General features: G+C 36.9%; 1 protein-coding gene across 1 annotated transcript in view; it reads right to left on the reverse strand.

Moving 5' to 3' along the window:
• Positions 1–17,219, reverse strand: part of CCDC81 (coiled-coil domain containing 81) — a 188,270-nt gene extending 171,051 nt beyond the window's left edge. The window contains exons 1-3 of the mRNA XM_053708642.1: positions 17,148–17,219; positions 15,609–15,698; positions 7,319–7,380 (exon numbers count right to left, since the gene is read on the reverse strand). Of these exons, the coding sequence (XP_053564617.1) occupies positions 7,319–7,380; positions 15,609–15,675 (129 nt within the window). The 5' untranslated portion in view covers positions 15,676–15,698; positions 17,148–17,219. The remainder of the gene's footprint in view (positions 1–7,318; positions 7,381–15,608; positions 15,699–17,147) is intronic.
• Positions 17,220–19,820: the final 2,601 nt, after the last annotated feature.

Here is a 19,820-nt window from a genome sequence, read left to right on the forward strand (position 1 = left end):
TCATCCTGAGGGACATTGGGCTCAGAGGGCAACAATTAATCTTTAAATTGAAGTGTTCTAGCTATACATGCAGCACCTAATTGCATAGACAAAACAATTTGTACCTCTAGGCATAACAAGCATTTGTACAAAAACACAGAGCCTTGGTCCATGTCCATAAAACTAAATAAAAAATTCCCCAAATTGTAGAAATTTTTTAAATACACTGTCACTTTAAGATTTTTTAATATCACAATTTGGCTGCCAGAAGTCTCTAAAACGATCGTATAGTAGATCGACACTGAAGAGACTGAAATTCAATGACACCGCTCTGCTCAACATACAACATAAGATGCAAGTAGCTGCAGCTGGTTTCAAACTCAAGCAGTCTGCCAGTTAGCCTGTTCTAGCAAAGCAAGCAAAGAAAACCAACTGCCAAATTTTAATTTTATACATAAATCCCTGTATAAAACATAAGCCACACCCATACTAATAAAGTATTTCAACAAAATTAGCCCAAAGAGGAAAAAACGTCCCAAAAAGGGAAGATTAACCACTAGTTTCAACTAACATAATGTGCCTGCCCACTGCCATAGAAAACTCTGTATAAAGGATTTTAAAAAATGTCCCCATCTACTGCATATGACATATTCTTCTGAAGTGCAAGTCTCCAAGACCTAGAAGACAAAAGCACTTACCTGCAGTCTAGCTGTCCAAACAGCTCACAAGGCGTGAAAGGACACATACTCCTTACAGAGACCTGTAGAAAAAGAAAGAACAGAGTAACCAACTCTGGCTTTCTGTACAATGGGCAGCAATGTGTTAGGAAACAAAGCAAGGACTACCTCACAACTTCCTAACTGCTTAAAAGCCACCACTACTCTACTGAAGAGATTGACGTGGACTCAGCTAAACCCAAATCCTTGCTTGCAGGGAAAAGTACCCGAAAAAGGTATTCATTTTCTTCAGACACCAAACTTCACCTCCTCTATTGACAGAGGCAAAGAGAATGACTGGGGATTATGGGTAGGGGAGTGACACTTAACAGCTTTGCTGTGGTGCTCTTTGCCTCCTCCTGCTGGCTAGGAGTGATATTCCCACTAGTAATTGAATGACATTGTTGACTCTCCATATGTTAGGAAATAATCTTATTTATGCAATATTCCTATTTAATAAAGGTTTTAAGTATGTATTTACTGTAAATATGATATATTCCAATGTTCTGCACATAGCAGAATACGTTCTATGTATTTATAAATATATATATATATATCTGTATATATCTATATCTATATATAATCATGTATGTATATATATATATATATATATATATATATATATATAGGTATAGATATATATTGTACCAAAATAACATCAGATATATGTAGAAATATTTATTTCTGAATAAATAGAACATATTATCTATGTGAAGAACATTGGAATATGAAATATTCATATTTTTTTTTCATTTGTATTTTTATTAGAATTTCAGTGATATCAATCAAAAACAAGGACAAGGTACATATAAAAATTACATAATGCTGTATACAAATGTGATCATATTTTGAGTCCATTTAGGTAGTATTGGCCATTCCTCGGTCACCCCGAGTCCATATCGTTCAGAGTCCAAGTCTTTTAATTTCTGTGAAGGTTAGTTTCATATTATGTTTCTAATGTCCTTGTACCTAAATATTCATATTTTTATGTAGGGTTGCGCACATGAGAATATGCGATCGGGTTTGCGTGAGAATAGGGTGTTATGTACTTTTTCTACTTTTTTTTCTCCATTGACTTCTTTGGGGGAATATGTCAATGTGTACACAATATTCTAAGTTCGGCAAAAAGCTTATATCTAGTACAATTAACGCTCGAGCGGGAGCATTAATTAGCACTCCACGTGTAATCTGGCCCTATATTGTTTATTCTGCATAGGAACATTCACTGCAAAAATACTTTTTGAAATAAAAATCAATGTTTGATGGATTACAGGAAAAAAAACTTTATTTCATATAAAATCAATTTTCCACCACCAAAACAAGTTGATTCCTAATTAAAGGGACAGTCTAGGCCAAAATAAACTTTCATGATTCAGATAGGGCATGTAATTTTAAACAATTTTCCAATTTACTTTTATCACCATTTTTGCTTTGTTCTCTTGGTATTCTTAGTTGAAAGCTTAACCTAGGAGGTTCATATGCTAATTTCTTAGACCTTGAAGGCCACCTCTTTTCAGAATGCATTTTAACAGTTTTTCACCACTAGAGGGTGTTAGTTCATGTGTTTCATATAGATAACACTGTGCTTGTGCACGTGAAGTTATCTGGGAGCAGGCACTGATTGGCTAAACTGCAAGTCTGTCAAAAGAACTGGAATAAAGGGGCAGTTTGCAGAGGCTTAGATACAAGATAATCACAGAGGTTAAAAGTATATTAATATAACTGTGTTGGTTATGCAAAACTGGGGAATGGGTAATAAAGGGATTATCTATCTTTTAAAACAATAAAAATTCTGGTGTAGACTGTCCCTTTAAATAATACTAATTTCTAATCAAGAAATACTAGTGATTCTAAAATCTAAAGAAATATATCCTTATCACTGCATAGGTTTGGATAATATTTTGTGTTTTGCAATTAGTAAAATGCCTGGTAACATGAGACAGATCATTCACTTAAAGGGACATGAAACCCCAAAAAAATTCTTTCATGATTTAGATAGAGCATACAATTTTAAACTTTCTAATTTCTTGATATTATCACATTTTCTTTTTTCTTTTGGTATCTTTTGTTGAAAAGCAGGGACATAGGCTCAGGAGCATGCACTGGAGCACTATATTGCAGCAGTTTTGCAAGAATGTTTTCCATTCTATTTCATGCCATTTAGTGCTCCAGACATCTACCTAGGTATCTCTTCAAGAAAGAATATATACGTATATACTTTTGCACATGCTCAGTAGGAGCTGTAGCCTCAGAAAGTGTGCATATAAAAAGAATGTGTATGTTTTGATAATAGAAGTACATTGGAATGTTTTTTTTTTTTAAATTGCACGCTCTATCTTAATCATGAAACTTATTTTTTACTTAGTTGCCCTTTATCTTTTCATACAGGCAAAGAATATTATCTCAATTTGTTTAAAGGCTGCTCTTTCATATTCATGCAAAAAAAAATAAAGCATACGTTTCCAACATAGCAACAAGACAATAAACATTATTATGGACATAAAAAGTTACACTCAATTACACAAACACAGACTAAGATAAGCAAGCAGGTAGCCTGCTAGGTGTATATACAAATAAGCCACACAATCACATATGAACAGAGGACTATTAAGTAAGCAAACACATTCTCTAACAAGCAGATGCAAATAATTCATTTCACCCTGTTGACGTATGTGCAGACATTCTCAATTTTAATATATACCACAAGAGACTGGACTAATAGGTCATGCCCAGCAGTGAAACAGTTAATTAGAGCAATTAGTAGATACTACACAATGCAGACTGCAAGGAGTGGTCCCCTTATTAACTGTTTCAGTGCTGGGTCACACACAAAACTGGCCTTAAAGGGAATACTGGTCGTGACTATTATATATCATATATATTTTAAGTACAACCCACCTTTTGACCTGGTGAGTAAGCCAAGTTATTCATCAGCATGTAATAAATGACACACAAGCTATTTGGTGAGATACTGACCAGAGCAAATTGATATCACATATATCACATATACGGTAGCCATTTACGTTGGTGGGTTATTGAGCAGGGTTGTCAAATTACATAAGACCCAGTTGCTGACATTAGAGAGCTGAGCATGGTTACCACAGATCACATATGACCCCACTACCTACATTGGGTAGTTACTGACCAACTACATTTCGAATAAAACCTGGGTACTGACATTGGCGAGTTACTAGCACAGGTTATCATACTTCATACTTCTGACATAGGTGAGTTATTAACCAGGATTATCCTACATCACATTGTACCTCCTTAGTGACGTTGGAGAGTTAGCACACCACATATCACATAAAACTGCCCCTTAGAGGACTATCAGATTTCACATGAACCCCCAAATGACATAGGTGAGTTACTGACCTGGTTCATCACATATCACATATGACTCAGTTGACAATGATACGTTATTGATCTATGTTTTCACATTTCAAATAATACACATCTACTGACATAGGTGAGTTATTGCCCCATGTTATCACATTTCACATAAGACCTAGCTACTAACTTTGGTGACTAATTGACTTGTGTTATGACATATCACAAAAACTTAGCTACTGACATCAGTGAGTTATTGACCTGTGTTATCACATATCACATAAGACCTAGCTACTGACTTTGGTGAGTAATTGACTTGTGTTATGACATATCACATAAAACCTAGCTACTGACATATGGGAGTTAGGATTATTACATATCAAATGAGACAAAGTTACTGATATTAGTGAGTTACTGACCAGGGTTATCCAATAACACAAAAGGCCCAGCTATTACATAAAATATCCCTTTGATGTTGGTGAGTTATTGAGTCAGGTTATTACTTATTATCACCATAGCTGGGTCATTGTTCTGGGTTAAAAGACTTATTGGCCAGTGGTATCTCATCCCACATCAGCTAATGAAATTGGCAAGTTATTGTTCGGGTTTATCCAAATAGTGACATTTAAACAGGGCTATCATTATATATATATATATTGTCTTACAGAGTGGACCGCATATTGATTGGGTATAGCCTTCACTTGAAGTCAAGAAGTTCCTTGGGATCATTTAAGCTTATGGAATTAATCACAGTTGTTTAGATTATGTCCATGGAACAGTTAATAACCTGATGATGGATGTCTTTGTTTGGGATGAATCCATTAATTTCTCTGCCCAATGCACTAACAATTATTGCACCAATAGATATAACTTACCTTTTAAATTCTCTATTGAAATGATTGCCAAAATGGCCAACAGTTCAAGCTAAATCTTATAGTACAATATAAAACGTGAAGTCTATAATAGATTTGCCATAAAGGCCAACAACAATTAAGCTAGTGATAATTACTGGCAGAGAGGAGCAGTGCGAATGCTTTAGCTTTAAAGGGACAGTCAACACTTACTTTAACATGTTTTTATATTGAAAATAACAAAACGGAGGTCCGCCTACACTATACCCCTCCTGCCTTGCCGCCTTGCTTCTGTCCTAATCAGCGGCGCTAACTACTCTAATACCCGGTAAATATGGATGCCGGACTCCCCCCACCATTACGTAGCTGCCTTCTTCTTCAACTGATAAGCAAATCAGAATCCAGTCCTCGGACTGAAATTGCACGCGCTTGCAATTTCTGTCCGATGCCTGGATTCTGATTTGCTTATCAGTTGAAGAAGAAGGCAGCTACGTAATGGTGGGGGGAGTCCGGCATCCATATTTACTGGGTATTAGAGTAGTTAGCGCCGCTGATTAGGACAGAAGCAAGGCGGCAAGGCAGGAGGGGTATAGTGTAGGCGGACCTCCGTTTTGTTATTTTCAATATAAAAACATGTTAAAGTAAGTGTTGACTGTCCCTTTAACTGTTGGCCATTTTGGCAATCATTTCAATACAGGGTAATGATACTTTACCTACTTAAAGGGACATAATACTCACATGCTAAATCACTTGAAACTGATGCAGTATAACTGTAAAAAGCTGACAGGAAAATATCACCTGAGCATCTCTATGTAAAAAAGGAAGATATTTTACCTCACAATTTCCTCAGCTCAGCAGAGTAAGTTCTGTGTAAAAAGTTATACTCAGCTGCTCCCAGCTGCAGTTAAAAAAATTTAAAAAAATGAAGAAATGAACAGCAGCCAATCAGCATCAGCAGTGCTGAGGTCATGAACTCTTACTGTGATCTCATGAGATTTGACTTAACTCTCATGAGATTTCATAGTAAGCTTCCTTTACCTGATTGGTGAAATAATATGAGAGAGCACGATGCTAGTCCCTTCAGATGTCCCAGGACAAACACACTAAAATGCTGCTTAGAAATCCTTTACAATGGGAGGTGGCTACAGAGGAACTTTTGAGGTAAAATATCTTTCTTTTTTACATAGAGATGTTCAGGTGATATTTTCTAATCAGCTTTTTACAGCTATGCTGCATCACTTTCAAGTGTTTAAACATTTGGGTATTATGGCCCTTTAAATACAGAGTACTATACTCAATGCAATCTTAGCTAAATCAAGTCTACCTGCTAGATTCTTAACTTGGTTGCGATTCACATTACTGATATTTGACTTACACTTTTTAAAGCTATTAGCTGTGTTTGGCTTAACCTATCATTGAATACAAGGGCCAATATCAGACTAATGTGACATACATAAATATTTGCTTGTGATATTTAGGGAACCACACTTCTGTGCATATGCACTCTGTAGCGACTTTTCCTCATAATTTTCCATCTGGTACACTTTTCTCTAGCCTGAGAATTTGATACTATCACGGAGTCTGCAGATTGATAGTTTACTTGCTATGGGTACTGGATATCGGTGCAGATTGATCACTGCACCGAACTCTGAGAGGAGTACGTGTGTCAATTTGTATTTTGACACGGTTTTATATTTATTTTTACTAGTGGCACATTCCACATCCTTTTACAATATATCATATAAATGTTAGAGTGCTGTGCACAAACAGTGAATTTACAAATAGGTCAGAAAGTACTGGCCAAATGAATACAGCAGATAGCACATCTATTTCCCAAGTTTTATATCACCTGTTCCCACAGTGCAGAGAAAGGCCATAAGTAAAACATAACTTTTATTAAAATTAAATAAAAAATAGAAATGAATTAAAAACACAGGGATGGATTAAAACTCTGATGAAATGGTACCAGAAGCACTGAGAAACGCGTTGAAGACTGTGTTTATATCTTTTAGCTTTCTATGCAATACATTCTTTTAAGGTTGTGTGAGTTATTATTTGAGACCTCAAATATCCTTCAAGATTGGCCACTATCCGCCTTTGGGTCATCCGATTTGGAGGATTTGTACCTGATTGCCAGTGTGAGCCAGCTGGGGGGCTCTGATCCATCCAGCTTGTATGACTTGCACTGCAATATAGTGCATTCCCTTTGTGAGTATCATTCTGTGGAGGAAATTATTGGATTTTATCAAGATTCTGTTTGATTTTCTGCACCATTGGAACGCCTTTTTTCTTTTTTTTCATTTTTAGTATATCCACTTGTTTCAAGAAAAGCTGATCCTGGTGCCTGCCTGCTACCAACGGAAGCCTCAAGGGGCGCCTTTGTCTATTGGGACCATCTCTGTATGGACACAATTTGGTGAATGGATTAAATAACTGACTTACCTTTTGTTGAGCCATTTGGTGTTCAATAAATTCAGACACACTTGCCCATATGGAATCCACGTCTGAAATTACAAGAAAACATAAAAGCTGACATTTATCAATAGACTGACTTGATCACAGGCAAATGTGTCTAACGCAAAACTAATATTTAATACCATCAGGTTAGAGCTGCTAAGCAACATACTCTAGGTTGCTAATTTTTATCTAAAAGATAGCAAGTTGATGAATGTTAAATAAAAATTGAGGTATAGATATGCTTAACATCTGAAAAAAAACTCTGTAAACACCTATAACACCAGTCAAATTAGTGCTTTACAATTCCAATACCAACAACGTACACTAAGCCATTTTTGTGAATTTTAGTATAAAAATAACTTTCTTCTAATTTCACTAAGGGATTTCCCCAGCTTATTAGCCTTCAAAAGTTCCTAGGAATTTCTATGCTGCTGTAGTATTCTATATCTATATGTCTGTCAAGATAGATCTTTTTAGAACTATTTAGAGATAAAAATAATGTACAGCTTTAAATCATAATCCTCAATATTTTAATATTAAAGTTCTCTGTTATATGAATGTGAGATTTGGAGGAAATATCTCAGCACATTTTAAAATCATGTTGTTGAATGCGATGAAGGATGTTTTACACAACAGGATACATAATAGATCAGTGCATAGTCCATCTGCATATTTTTCCACAGCAAACCTCAACTAACAGTGGAATTCTGGGTAAAGATATGCAAGTAAACTTCACAATGACCTAGAATTATAAACGCTCAAGCACCTACCTGGGGGCCTTATTGTAAAGACAACATCATGTTCAAAACTCATTGAACCTTGCCTAGCCTATCTTTTCCATCATGTTAATAGTGGGCATTCTTGGCACTAACATATATGGCTGTGTGAGGTGCCGTGACTCTTACAGCTTATGTATATAATTGTGATTGTAAAATATTTGTCTGTTTTGTTATGGTAGTATGCCTGTAGGGTAAACTGAAAGGTGTCTCAAGGGCATGGCCAAGTGTGTTATAGGGTGTACTAGAGCCGTGGTCAGGACTTTTCATAGGTCTGTTTTGCTACGGTAGTACGCTTGTAGGATAGAATGATAGGTGTCTCGAGGGTATGGCCAAGTGTGTTACAGAACGTACCAGAGGAATGGTCAGGATTTTTCATAGGTCTGTTTTGTTACGGTAGTGCGCTTGTAGGATAGAATGAAAGGTGTCTTGAGGGTATGGCCGAGTGTGTTACAGGGCATACTAGAGGCATGGTCAGGATTTTTCATAAGTCTGTTTTGCTACAGTAGTCGTTCGCTTGTGGGATAGAAAACAAAGGTGTCTCGGGGGTATGGCCGAGTGTGTTACAGGGGGTACTAGAAGCGTGGTCAGGATTTTTCATAGGTCTGTTTTGTTACAGTAGTAGGCTTGTAGGATAGAATAAAAGGTGTCTTGAGGGTATGGTTGAGTGTGTTACAGGGCGTACTAGAGGCGTGGTCAGGATTTTTCACTTAGGTATCAGGCCAGCATGTGGAATTTATAAAGACTCTATTGCCCTTATGAAGTATCTCATCTCGCCATGATGTCTCACTATTTCAAAGCTAACAAGGTTGTCTCATTTTTATTATTATTTATCTGTTTTCAGATTTTCTATAGTGCATATGTTATATTGTACTATTTAATAGAGGGTTTGTTTTGTAAGGTTTTGAAAACATTATTGTGATGCTGGTATCCTTGACAGTACAACACATTCCATGCGGCAAGAAGTGAAAAATGACATGATAGGTGTAGCTCCTGTGATTACAAAGGAACTGAACTCTTAACTCACGGCTCTGACGAGAAGCGAGTAAAAATCTTTATGAATTTTATATTTATGGACGTATTTTATTAAATCTAGGCCATAGTGTGTGTTAAACGGACATGAAACCCACATTTCTTATTTCATGAATCAGATAGAGAATACAATTTTAAACAACTTTCCAACTTAGTTGTTTAATTCTCTTGGTATCCTCTGTTGAAGGAGCAGCAATGCACTACTGGGAGCAAGCTGAATACATCGGGTGATCTACTGACAAGAGGCATCAATGCAGGGGTGGGACTGAGGGGGTGCAGCTGTTGCGACTGGGCCCGGGAGGCCCTTTGGAGTAGAAGCAATTTTTTATGGGGATTTTTTTTTTTTTAAAGCGACAGTCTGTACTGATGTGCATCACCTATTTAGCACTTTAGACTTAAGTTTATTAGTTTATTTGATAAATAAGTAGTGCACTTTACCGCAGACTGCCGCTTTTAGAAAGAAAAAAATCCCCATAAAAAAGTCTGACTTTAGGAGGCCATTACAGTGGAGCGCTTTGCCTGCACTCTAGAAGTAGTCTTTCCGGCCCTCCCCTCCACGCCAGCACTTCCTGCTTAGAGAAGAGGCAGTGCGCAAGCCGAGGGATCAGCACGTCGGGGGTTGGAGGAGCATCTAAACTTGAGCGGGCAAATGGGATTGGGTAGATGACAGGATTGTTTTGTTTAGTTGCTTATTATTATCATCATGTCCCAGCCTGATAGTGTCCTTCAGATGTCTTAGCTGACAGCCAGCCCGGCCTCTGCCCCGCCTCCCCTTCCTATACCCCGGGTTCTGCAGCCAGCTGTCTGACTAATGCTGCGCTCTGCTTGCTGTGTGTCTCAGGCTCCCCGCTTCTGGAGCGCCCCATACCGCCCAGCCCTGTGAACTGATACTGCATACTGTGGCCGCACTGCTCAAACACCAGGAGGTGAGCTGTACGGGACTAGTTGGGCAAGGACGAGAGAAGAAGCTGCCCCACACTGTGCCAATGTATGCCCGGAGCCGTCTGTCCATGTCTGGGCTGCCTCATGCTGTTGCTCGCCCTGGGACTGGCTTGGACCTACAGAGAGGAAGGGGAGGCAGACAGGTGGGTAATTGTAAGTGGCTATGTAGTGTCAGCAGCAGGAATGGGCTAGGTGGGTGACTGTAAGTGGCACTGGAATGTTGTAGGTGCCCTTTATCTAGAGAGAATATTTACTTTATTTAACGTTATACTCAACTTAGAATTTGTTAAACTATTGGATTTTCATTATAACTGTATTAAGAGTTATCACAACAATTTATTTAACCCTTAGTAGGTGTGAACCTATAAACACTCTTGGCTTTTAACATTGTCAGGTTTATTGTTTGGTTGGCAAGTAAATAATCTATGGGGATATAGATGCTTAGGTATCACAACTTTAGTGTCTTAAACACCAGACTAGGGCTGCCTATATATATATGTGTGTGTGTGTGTGTGTGTGTGTGTGTGTGTGTGTGTGTGTGTGTGTGTGTGTGTGTGTGTGTGTGTGTGTGCGTGTGTGTGCGTGTGTGTGTGTATACAGCACAGTCAGCTATATACAGTTGTGCTCATAAGTTTACATACCCTGGCAGAATTATGACTTCTTGACCATTTTTCAGAGAATATGAATAACACAAAAACTTTTCTTTCACTCATGGTTAGTGTTTGGCTGAAGCCATTTATTATCAATCAACTGTGTTTACTCTTTTTAAATCATAATGACAACAGAAACTACCCAAATGACCCTGATCAAAAGTTTACATACCCTGGTGATTTTGGCCTGATAACATGCACACAAGTTGACACAAAAGGTTGTGACTATTAAAGGTAACCATCCTCATCTGTGATCTGTTTTCTTGTAATTAGTGTGTGTGTGTATAAAAGGCCAATGAGTTTCTGGACTCCTGACAGACACTTGCATCTTTCATCCAGTGCTGCACTGACGATTCTGGATTCTGAGTCATGGGGAAAGCAAAAGAATTGTCAAAGGATCTGCGGGAAAGGATAGTTGAACTGTATAAAACAGGAAAGGGATATAAAAAGATATCCAAGGAATAGAGAATGCAAATCAGCAGTGTTCAAACTCTAATAAAGAAGTGGAAAATGAGGGGTTCTGTTGAAACCAAACCACGGTCAGGTAGACCAACTAAAATTTCAGCCACAACTGCCAGGAAAATTGTTCGGGATGCAAAGATAAACCCACAAATATCTTCAGGTGAAATACATGACATGTGGTGTGGCTGTTTCAAGATGCACAATAAGGAGGCACTTGAAGAAAGATGGGCTGCATGGTCGAGTCGCCAGAAGAAAGCCATTACTACGCAAATGCCACAAAGTATCCCGCTTACAATACGCCAAACAGCACAGAGACAAGCCTCAAACCTGGCAGAAAGTCATTTGGAGTGATGAGACCAAAATTGAGCTTTTTGGCCACAACCATAAACGCTACATTTGGAGAGGAGTCAACAAGGCCTATGATGAAAGGTACACTATTCCTACAGTGAAACACGGAGGTGGATCGCTGATGTTTTGGGGATGTGTGAGCTACAAAGGCACAGGAAATTTGGTCAGAATTGATGGCAAGATGAATGCAGTATGTTATCAAACAGAACGCCTCATTTTCCACTTCTTGATTAGAGTTTGAACACTGCTGATTTGCATTTTAAATTCCTTGGATATCTTTTATATCCCTTTCCTGTTTTATACAGTTCAACTACCTTTTTCCCACAGATCCTTTGACAATTCTTTTTCTTTCCCCATGACTCAGAATCCAGTAACGTCAGTGCAGCACTGCATGGAAGATGCAAGGGTCTGTCAGAAGTCCAGAAACTCATTGACCTTTAATTAGGGCTGCAACAACTAATCGGTAAGTTTGATCATAAAAATAGTTGTCAACAAATCTCATTATCAATTAGGTGGTCAGCGATTAGTTGGTCAGTTGCACAGCACCAGCTGCTTTAATCTGATCTACTGCAACTAAGATTGTGCAAAAAAAAATTGAATTTATTTATTTTTTTAATCTTTTTTCTATCCGATTAATCGGACAATAATCATCCGATTAATCGGATAGAAAAAATAATAATAAATAAAAATGTTTGCACAATACCATGTGCAGGAGTTCATCAGATTGAAGCAGCTGGTGCTGTGCAATTAACCAACTAATCACTGACCACCTAATTGATAATGAGATTCTTTGACAACTATTTTTATGATCAATCTTACCAATTAGTTGTTGTAGCCCTACCTTTAATACACACACACACTAATTACAAGAAAACAGATCACAGGTGAGGATGGTTACCATTAATAGCCATACAAACCCCTTTCTGTCAACTTGTGTGCATGTTATCAGGCCACAATCACCAGGGTATGTAAACTTTTGATCAGGATCATTTGGGTATGATTTTCAACAAAGAATACAAAGAGTACAAAGTAAATTAAATAATTGAAGTAAATTACAAAAGTATTTAAAATTCTATGCTATTTGAATTATAAAAGAACATTTTTGGGTTTCATGTTCCTTTAATACAAAAGGCCTTATGATCAAAGAAACGCCAACATAGAAAGAAATCTCGCAAAATCTTGGCGGGATTTTTTGATCATTATATTGTAATGCAGGTGCCTCTCCATCACACCCAGAACTCTATATAGGGCTAGATTACAAGTGACGCGTTAATTTATTGTGCGCCCACAAACGGGCAAATTTACCCATTTGCAGGTGCGCAATAAATAACCAGCCATTACAAGTGGCTGGTTATTGCTACGGCGAGCTCGCGGTAGCAATTAGTGCTCTGAAAATTAACCAGAGGTCAGCGAAAGCAATATTTTGCGCTCCACTTGTAATCTGGCCAATAGTGATTTAAACAGCTCTCAAGCTAACATTTGCCTTTTTAAAACTCTTTGAGGGAACAAACAGTACTGCTGAGCCTGAGACCTATTAGAAAATCTCACCAGAGTGGAGCGCATTAGATCAACGAGCCCATAGAAAGAACCTTTTTTTTTTTACAATGCTTACAGACTATATGCCCTTTGTGTACTGATGGCTAATTGACTTATTTAAAAGGTGTTACGTTTCTACCTACTGAATTTTTCACTAACATAGGTAGCTTTATTACCGTGTAACACAATATAATACACAAACAAACAAAGTGTATCTTGCATTTAACCTGTTGTTTATGGATGATCGACTGTCACACTTTCATTCTATTTATTAAGAAGTTAAAGCTAACAAATAAATAAAAAGCTGTGAATACATAAAATGGTTTGTGGTTAAAGGGATATACAAGTCAAAATAAATCGATATTGATGGGGGTACAATTTAAAAGAAAGAAAAAAACTTCCAATTTTCTTTATATATTTTTTTTTCTCATGGAAAGTAGCAAAGTTTAAAGGGCCACTAAAGTCAAAATTAAAGTTTCATAATTCAGATAAATCATGCAATTTGAAAAAAAAACTTTCAATATCCTTCCAAATATTATTATTTATATGTACACTTTCTGAAGCTCTAGCTCCTACTGGGCATGTGCAAAAGTGCACAGTATAGATATATATGCATTTTGTGATTGGCTGATGGCTGTCACATGATACATGGGAGGGGAAAATTGGATTAACTTTGAAATTTGCCAGGAAAATACTCAATTGCTCATTTCAAATTCAAAGTTCTATAGCATTGTATTTTTATTATGTATTTGTCAAGTATTTAATTCTAATGTATTTAGTTATCCTTTAAACAGTGCACACCAAGACATAAAGGTAGATTTGATAACTCATGTAAATTGGAAAGTTTATTTATTTTTTTAATTGTATGATCTACCTGAATCATTAAACATTTGACCTCCACATCTATTTAAAAGGACACTGTACATTTTTTTTTTAATCCAGTAGCTATTGGTCAATCCGGGTGTAAATGGCCACAATAACTTTTATAATATTATATTTAATGAAAATGTAGCAAATCTTAGCCCCCTAACCAAACCCTAAGTCTGGCAATGCGCACATACCCTGCTGGCTCTCTGCTTGTTGAATTCCCAGATAACATCAGCGCTAGTGTGAAATATGTCTATAGTACATACAGCTCATAATTCATATACAAGTTTTTTATATTACTCAAAACAATACCAATACAATGTATTTATTAAAAGGACAGTATTAGTAACCCCTCAGATTTCTGATGTGCCTTTAATCTCCTCCTGCATACAACCGTGAACACAGCGAGTTTCTAGATAATTGCTGATTTCAAGGTTTCAAAGTTAGTTTGAGCCAATGAGATGGAAAGCAGCACATAGATGATGCCAGTATTTTATGACAAGTAAAAAAAGTAAAAACAAATGTGCCACATCGATCACAAGCTTCTGCAAATGGTAAGCCTATTTTATATAAACACATCCGAAAAGCACATCTGATTGGCTGGATGTGTGCTCTGCCCCTCAATAAGGGCTTCTCTGCATCGCCTCGCAGACACGCTATGGTTGAATTTTTAAAGGTAAAAATAAATTATTGAATGTCATTTTTATTTCTTTTTTCTTTTCTTTTTTTTTACGTGCTTTATTTTTTTACTCATCTATTGATGTTAACAGTGTACAAAGGGACATAAACCCAATTTTTTTCTTTCATGATTTAGAAAGATTGTGCAATTTTAAAAACCTTCCAATTTACTTCTATTATCTAATTTTCTTCATACTCTTGATATCCTTTCTTGAAAAGCATATCTAAATATGCTCAGTAGCTGCTGATTGGTGGCTGCACATAGATGCCTTGTGTGATTGGCTCACCCATGTACATTGCTATTTCTTAAAAAAAAAAAAAAAAAGAATATTTTAAAGGGACATGAAATCCACAGTTTTTCTTTCATAATTCAGATAGAGAATACAATGTTAAACAAGTTTCCAATTTACGTCTATTATTTAATTTGCTTCCTTCTCTTGTTATCCTTTGCTGAAAGGTTTATCTAGGTGAGCTCAGGAGCAGAAAAGAACCCAGGTTCTAGCTGGTGATTGGTGGCTGCAGATATATAACGATGGTTATTGGCTCACCCATGTGTTCAATTAGAAACCAGTAGTGCATTGCTGCTCCTTCAACAAATGATACCAAGATTATGAAACAAATTAGATAATAGATTTAAATAGAAAGTTGCTTAAAATTGTATTCTCTATCTGAAGCATGATTTTTTTTGTGTGTGTTTCATGTCCCTTTAAGAACGAAGCAAATTAAATGATAGAAGTAAATTAGAATCCTGTTTAAAATGGTATTCTCTATCTGAATCGTGCAAGAAACATTTTGGGTTTCATGTCCCTTTAAGACTGAAAACGTTACCTCTTGTCCTCTTGCATTAATTGGTTTTGTTTAGTCTGTTTTTTTACTACAAATTAGTGTTTTTCTGTACCCCTACTAATATACATAGCACCACAGAATACTGTTCAGTTTATCTATTCCAACGCTCTGCTGGGGTTAAAATGATTCATCCCTTACCATCATCTGTCAGTTTAGGGAGTGTTGGAAATCCACTTCTTGCAGATTCCATCAAAAAGTCCAACATTTTCCCAACGTTAGGTGAAGAACCTAAAGACAACAGACAAAAATATATTTCAAACTATTATAAAGTAATATTAATCTCCTAGAGATTGTATTATAAAATGTTTAATTATGTGTAGCAAAAAAAAAACTTTGCAATATTGTTTAATTATTTATTCTGTCCCTTTTCTCAGAAATGTGATTCTGAAAATTGTGGGCTCTCAAATTCCTATTGGAAGTGGAATGCAGACTCCAGTTTTAACACTGCTATATGCTGTACAGCCATTGGTTGTACACTCTAGTGGCTCATTTATAACTGACTGTGATTGGCCTCTGCAGAGATAGAAACTTAAGTTTCAACATGGTGGTGCCCAATGTTTTATGGACACCAAAACATATTCACTTATATATCATAATATTTAGCATTTATTTAGTTTTTAATGTCCCTTTAACGAATTCTGGTTGTTGCTGTACTCAGAAGAGTATTTTTATTAGATTAATATTAATAATATTAACTAATTTGGGTTGTTTCAACACTGTCAATTTAATTCCAAAATTGCCCTTATTACAGCAGTTAACGCCTAAAATGCTGTGATCACTCATGCATATACATTCTGAAACAAGTTAGCACTCAGTATGCTCACCAAACCGGTCTATTCTAGGTCCTTTCTAGCTACCTAAAACGTTTATCTTCATTAACTAATAACTTTTATAATTATATATTACATACATTACTGAATTCCCTCTTTTTTTCCAAAATTATTTACTGCACCTACAACTATTGCTGTATGTAAAACGAGTCTATACCTTATTAGTACTAGTTATGGAATGTCAATGCTAACAACACTGGACATCTTACTCTAAACTAATTGTATAAACTAATTCTGACATTTCTCGCTCTTTCTATATAAGCCACCTGTTTGTCAGTAATTTGTCCTCCCTTGTTGACTAAAGTGCACTGAATCTCCCCTACACTCGGCCTCTGAATCTTTCCATATCCAGGTTCTCTCACCTCCTCTCAAGCACCAGGATTCTCTCAGCCTTCTCCTGAGCGCGCACAGGTAACTAGGACGCGCCACGTGCACGCCGTTGCTATGGGTGACGTCAGCCGCGCAGATAGAGAAGAGCAAGAAGGCAGTGATTGACAGGTTGCGTGTATAGGGGGCGTGGGGACATTATTGGATAGCTATGGGATGAATGGGTGATGTTACCGTTAAGTGAAGAACCACTGCAGCTGGAGATAACGTTATAGTCTCTGTCAGCAATGATCTATTTTACGTGAGTTGGGTTTTATACAATAAAATGATCAAACAATAAATGATTCCTGTCCATGTGAATTAAACACTGCACTATTGTTTGCAGACCTTAAAGGCAAGGTAAAGTGCGGTACATTTGCAAACACCTATAGTGTGCTATTTAACACTGAAATGCAGTCGCTAACTTTTTATTAACTTTGCATAACGTATGCTGATGAAAAAAAAATTATTTTATCCCTACCGTTTTGTGTAAAACTCCACCCCCTTCTACTTCCTTTTTTCTTTGTCTCATCGTAGAGACACAAGCCACCCGCTATCGACGTTGGCATTTTGCGCGTTCACGGATAAAAAAAAAACTTGTGCGCATGCGCAACTTCCGTAAGATACATTATATTGAATGTATCAGACAGAGTCTTTTACCTTATTGTCCGTAAACTATCAACTTGATTATACTTACTATTTACGAGATCTCTCTCTGCGCAGCTGTTTGCTAAAGTACACTAATTTTCACTGAGCATGCGCGACTCATGAACGCGCTCGGTCAATAATGTAGAGGATTACGGTCGGACGCATGCGCTCTGCGCTCCTATGACATACAATATGCTGTGTTCACCACCATGTGGAGAAAGCATTGATTGGAGGACACAGTGGTAGCGAAGTGTCAATCATTTCTATAGAAAAGTCGGGCGGCCGAGGAATCGTTGATGTATGAAGTTTTAAAAATAAGAATTGCGGCTATATATATAGATCCATAGAAAATGATGAATGAAAGTTATGCTAATTTAAAATGATATTTCAGAAATAGTTAACGAGTGCATACAAGTTTACCTTGCCTTTAAAGGGACACTAAAGCCAATTTTTTTCTTTTATGATTGGATAGAACGTGCAATTTTAAAGTGAATGTAAAGTTTTTGTTTTTTGTAGCCTGTATTCTATTCCTCATCTAATATATAGTATGATCGCAACTTTTTTTTTTTTTTTTTTGTATATATTATAGTTATAAATACACTTTATATTTACATTCCCGGCCGTTCCTAGCTCCGTCCACCATGTATTTCCGGATAATGCCTTTATTACTTCAAATGCGCGCTCCCGATTGCCGGACCAATTGCGCATGCGCACCATTCCCCATACAATCGATTTGCGCCTGCGTGACACAAAAAATGTTATGCCTAAAGCGCAGGCGTCAATCGTTGCATTCAATGACTAGCTATCAATGATAGTATTCAATGCCGGCGACGCTGAAATTTGCGCTGGTTTGGTATCCTATATACGAGCGTAACCTAGAAGTTACGCTCGTATATTTTCTGCCGCCCGTAGTTTTTTGGGCCATAGGCAGGTATACCAAACCAGCGCAGTTTGGTATCCAATATACAGCGTAAGGACTTACGTGGCGAAAATGGAGAAATCTTACTCCATTTTCACCTCGCCACAAAAAGCAGCCGTAGTAAGCCTTACGCTGTCTATTGGAGCCTCGTAACTCCCTAAACTAGCTACAAAATAAACCTAACACCTAACGCATGCGCAATGTCTATCTACCTGTCAACCGCGATCCCCCGCCGCAATCCCTAATAAAGTATTTAACCCCTAAACCGCCGCTCCCGGACCCCGCTGCCATCTACATTAACTACCCCCTAATGTGATCCCCCTACAAAGTCGCCAACAATATTAAACTACCCCCTAAATTGAGCCCCTTACACCGCCGACATCTACCTTACCTACACACTAAAGTGAGCCCCTTACACCGCCGCCATCTACCTTACCTACCCCCTAATGTGAGCTCCTACCCCGCTGCCATCTATTTTAAAATTATTAACCCCTAATTTAATCCCCCTACCCCGCCACCACCTATATTAAATTAATTAACCCCTAATCTAATCCCCCTACCACGCCGCCACCTATATTAAATTATTTAACCCCTAAAATACTAAACTATCCCTACCACTAAACCCAAGTCTAACCCTACAAATAGCCCTGAAAAGGGCTTTTTGCGTGGCATTACCCCAAAGTAAACTGCTCTATTGCCAGCCCTTAAAAGGGCTTTTTGCGGGGCATGCCCCAAAGAATTCAGCTCTTTTACTACCCCTTAAAAGGGCTTTTGGTGGGGCTTTGTCACAAAGTAAACTGCTCTTTTGCATCTAATCCAAATCCCCCTAAACCGGCCCTACCTATAATAAATGTATTACCCCCTAATCTAATCCCCCTACACCGGCCCTACCTATAATAAATGTATTAACTCCTAATTTAATCCCCCTACACCGCCGCCAGCTATATTAACTATATTAACCCTAATTATATTAGGGTTAATATAGTTAATATCGTTATTATATTATCTAAGTATTAAGTATAATAACCCTATCTAACTCTAACATCCCTAACTAAACTCTTATTAAAATAAATATAATATAAATATTATTAATGAAAATATTCCTATTTAAATCTAAATACTTACCTATAAAATAAACCCTAAGATAGCTACAATGTAATTAATAATTACATTGTAGCTATTTTAGGGTTTATATTTATTTTACAGGTAACTTGGTATTTATTTTAACTAGGTACAATAGCTATTAAATAGTTAATAACTATTTAATAGCTACCTAGTTAAAATAATTACCAATTTACCAGTAAAATAAATCCTAAACTAAATTACAAATACACCTACACTATCAATAAATTAAATAAACTACAAATATCTAAACTAAAATACAATAAAATAATCTAAAATAAATTACAAAAACAAACAAACACTAATTTACAAAAAATAATAAAAAATATTACAAGATTTTTAAGCTAATTACACCTATTCTAAGCCCCCTAATAAAATAATAAAGCCCCCCCAAAATAAAAAAATTTCCCTGCCCTATTCTAAATTAAAAAAGTTCAAAGCTCTTTTACCTTACCAGCCCTTAAA

The sequence above is a fragment of the Bombina bombina genome, chromosome 3 (genome assembly GCF_027579735.1).
Source record: "Bombina bombina isolate aBomBom1 chromosome 3, aBomBom1.pri, whole genome shotgun sequence".
NCBI lineage: Eukaryota > Metazoa > Chordata > Amphibia > Anura > Bombinatoridae > Bombina > Bombina bombina.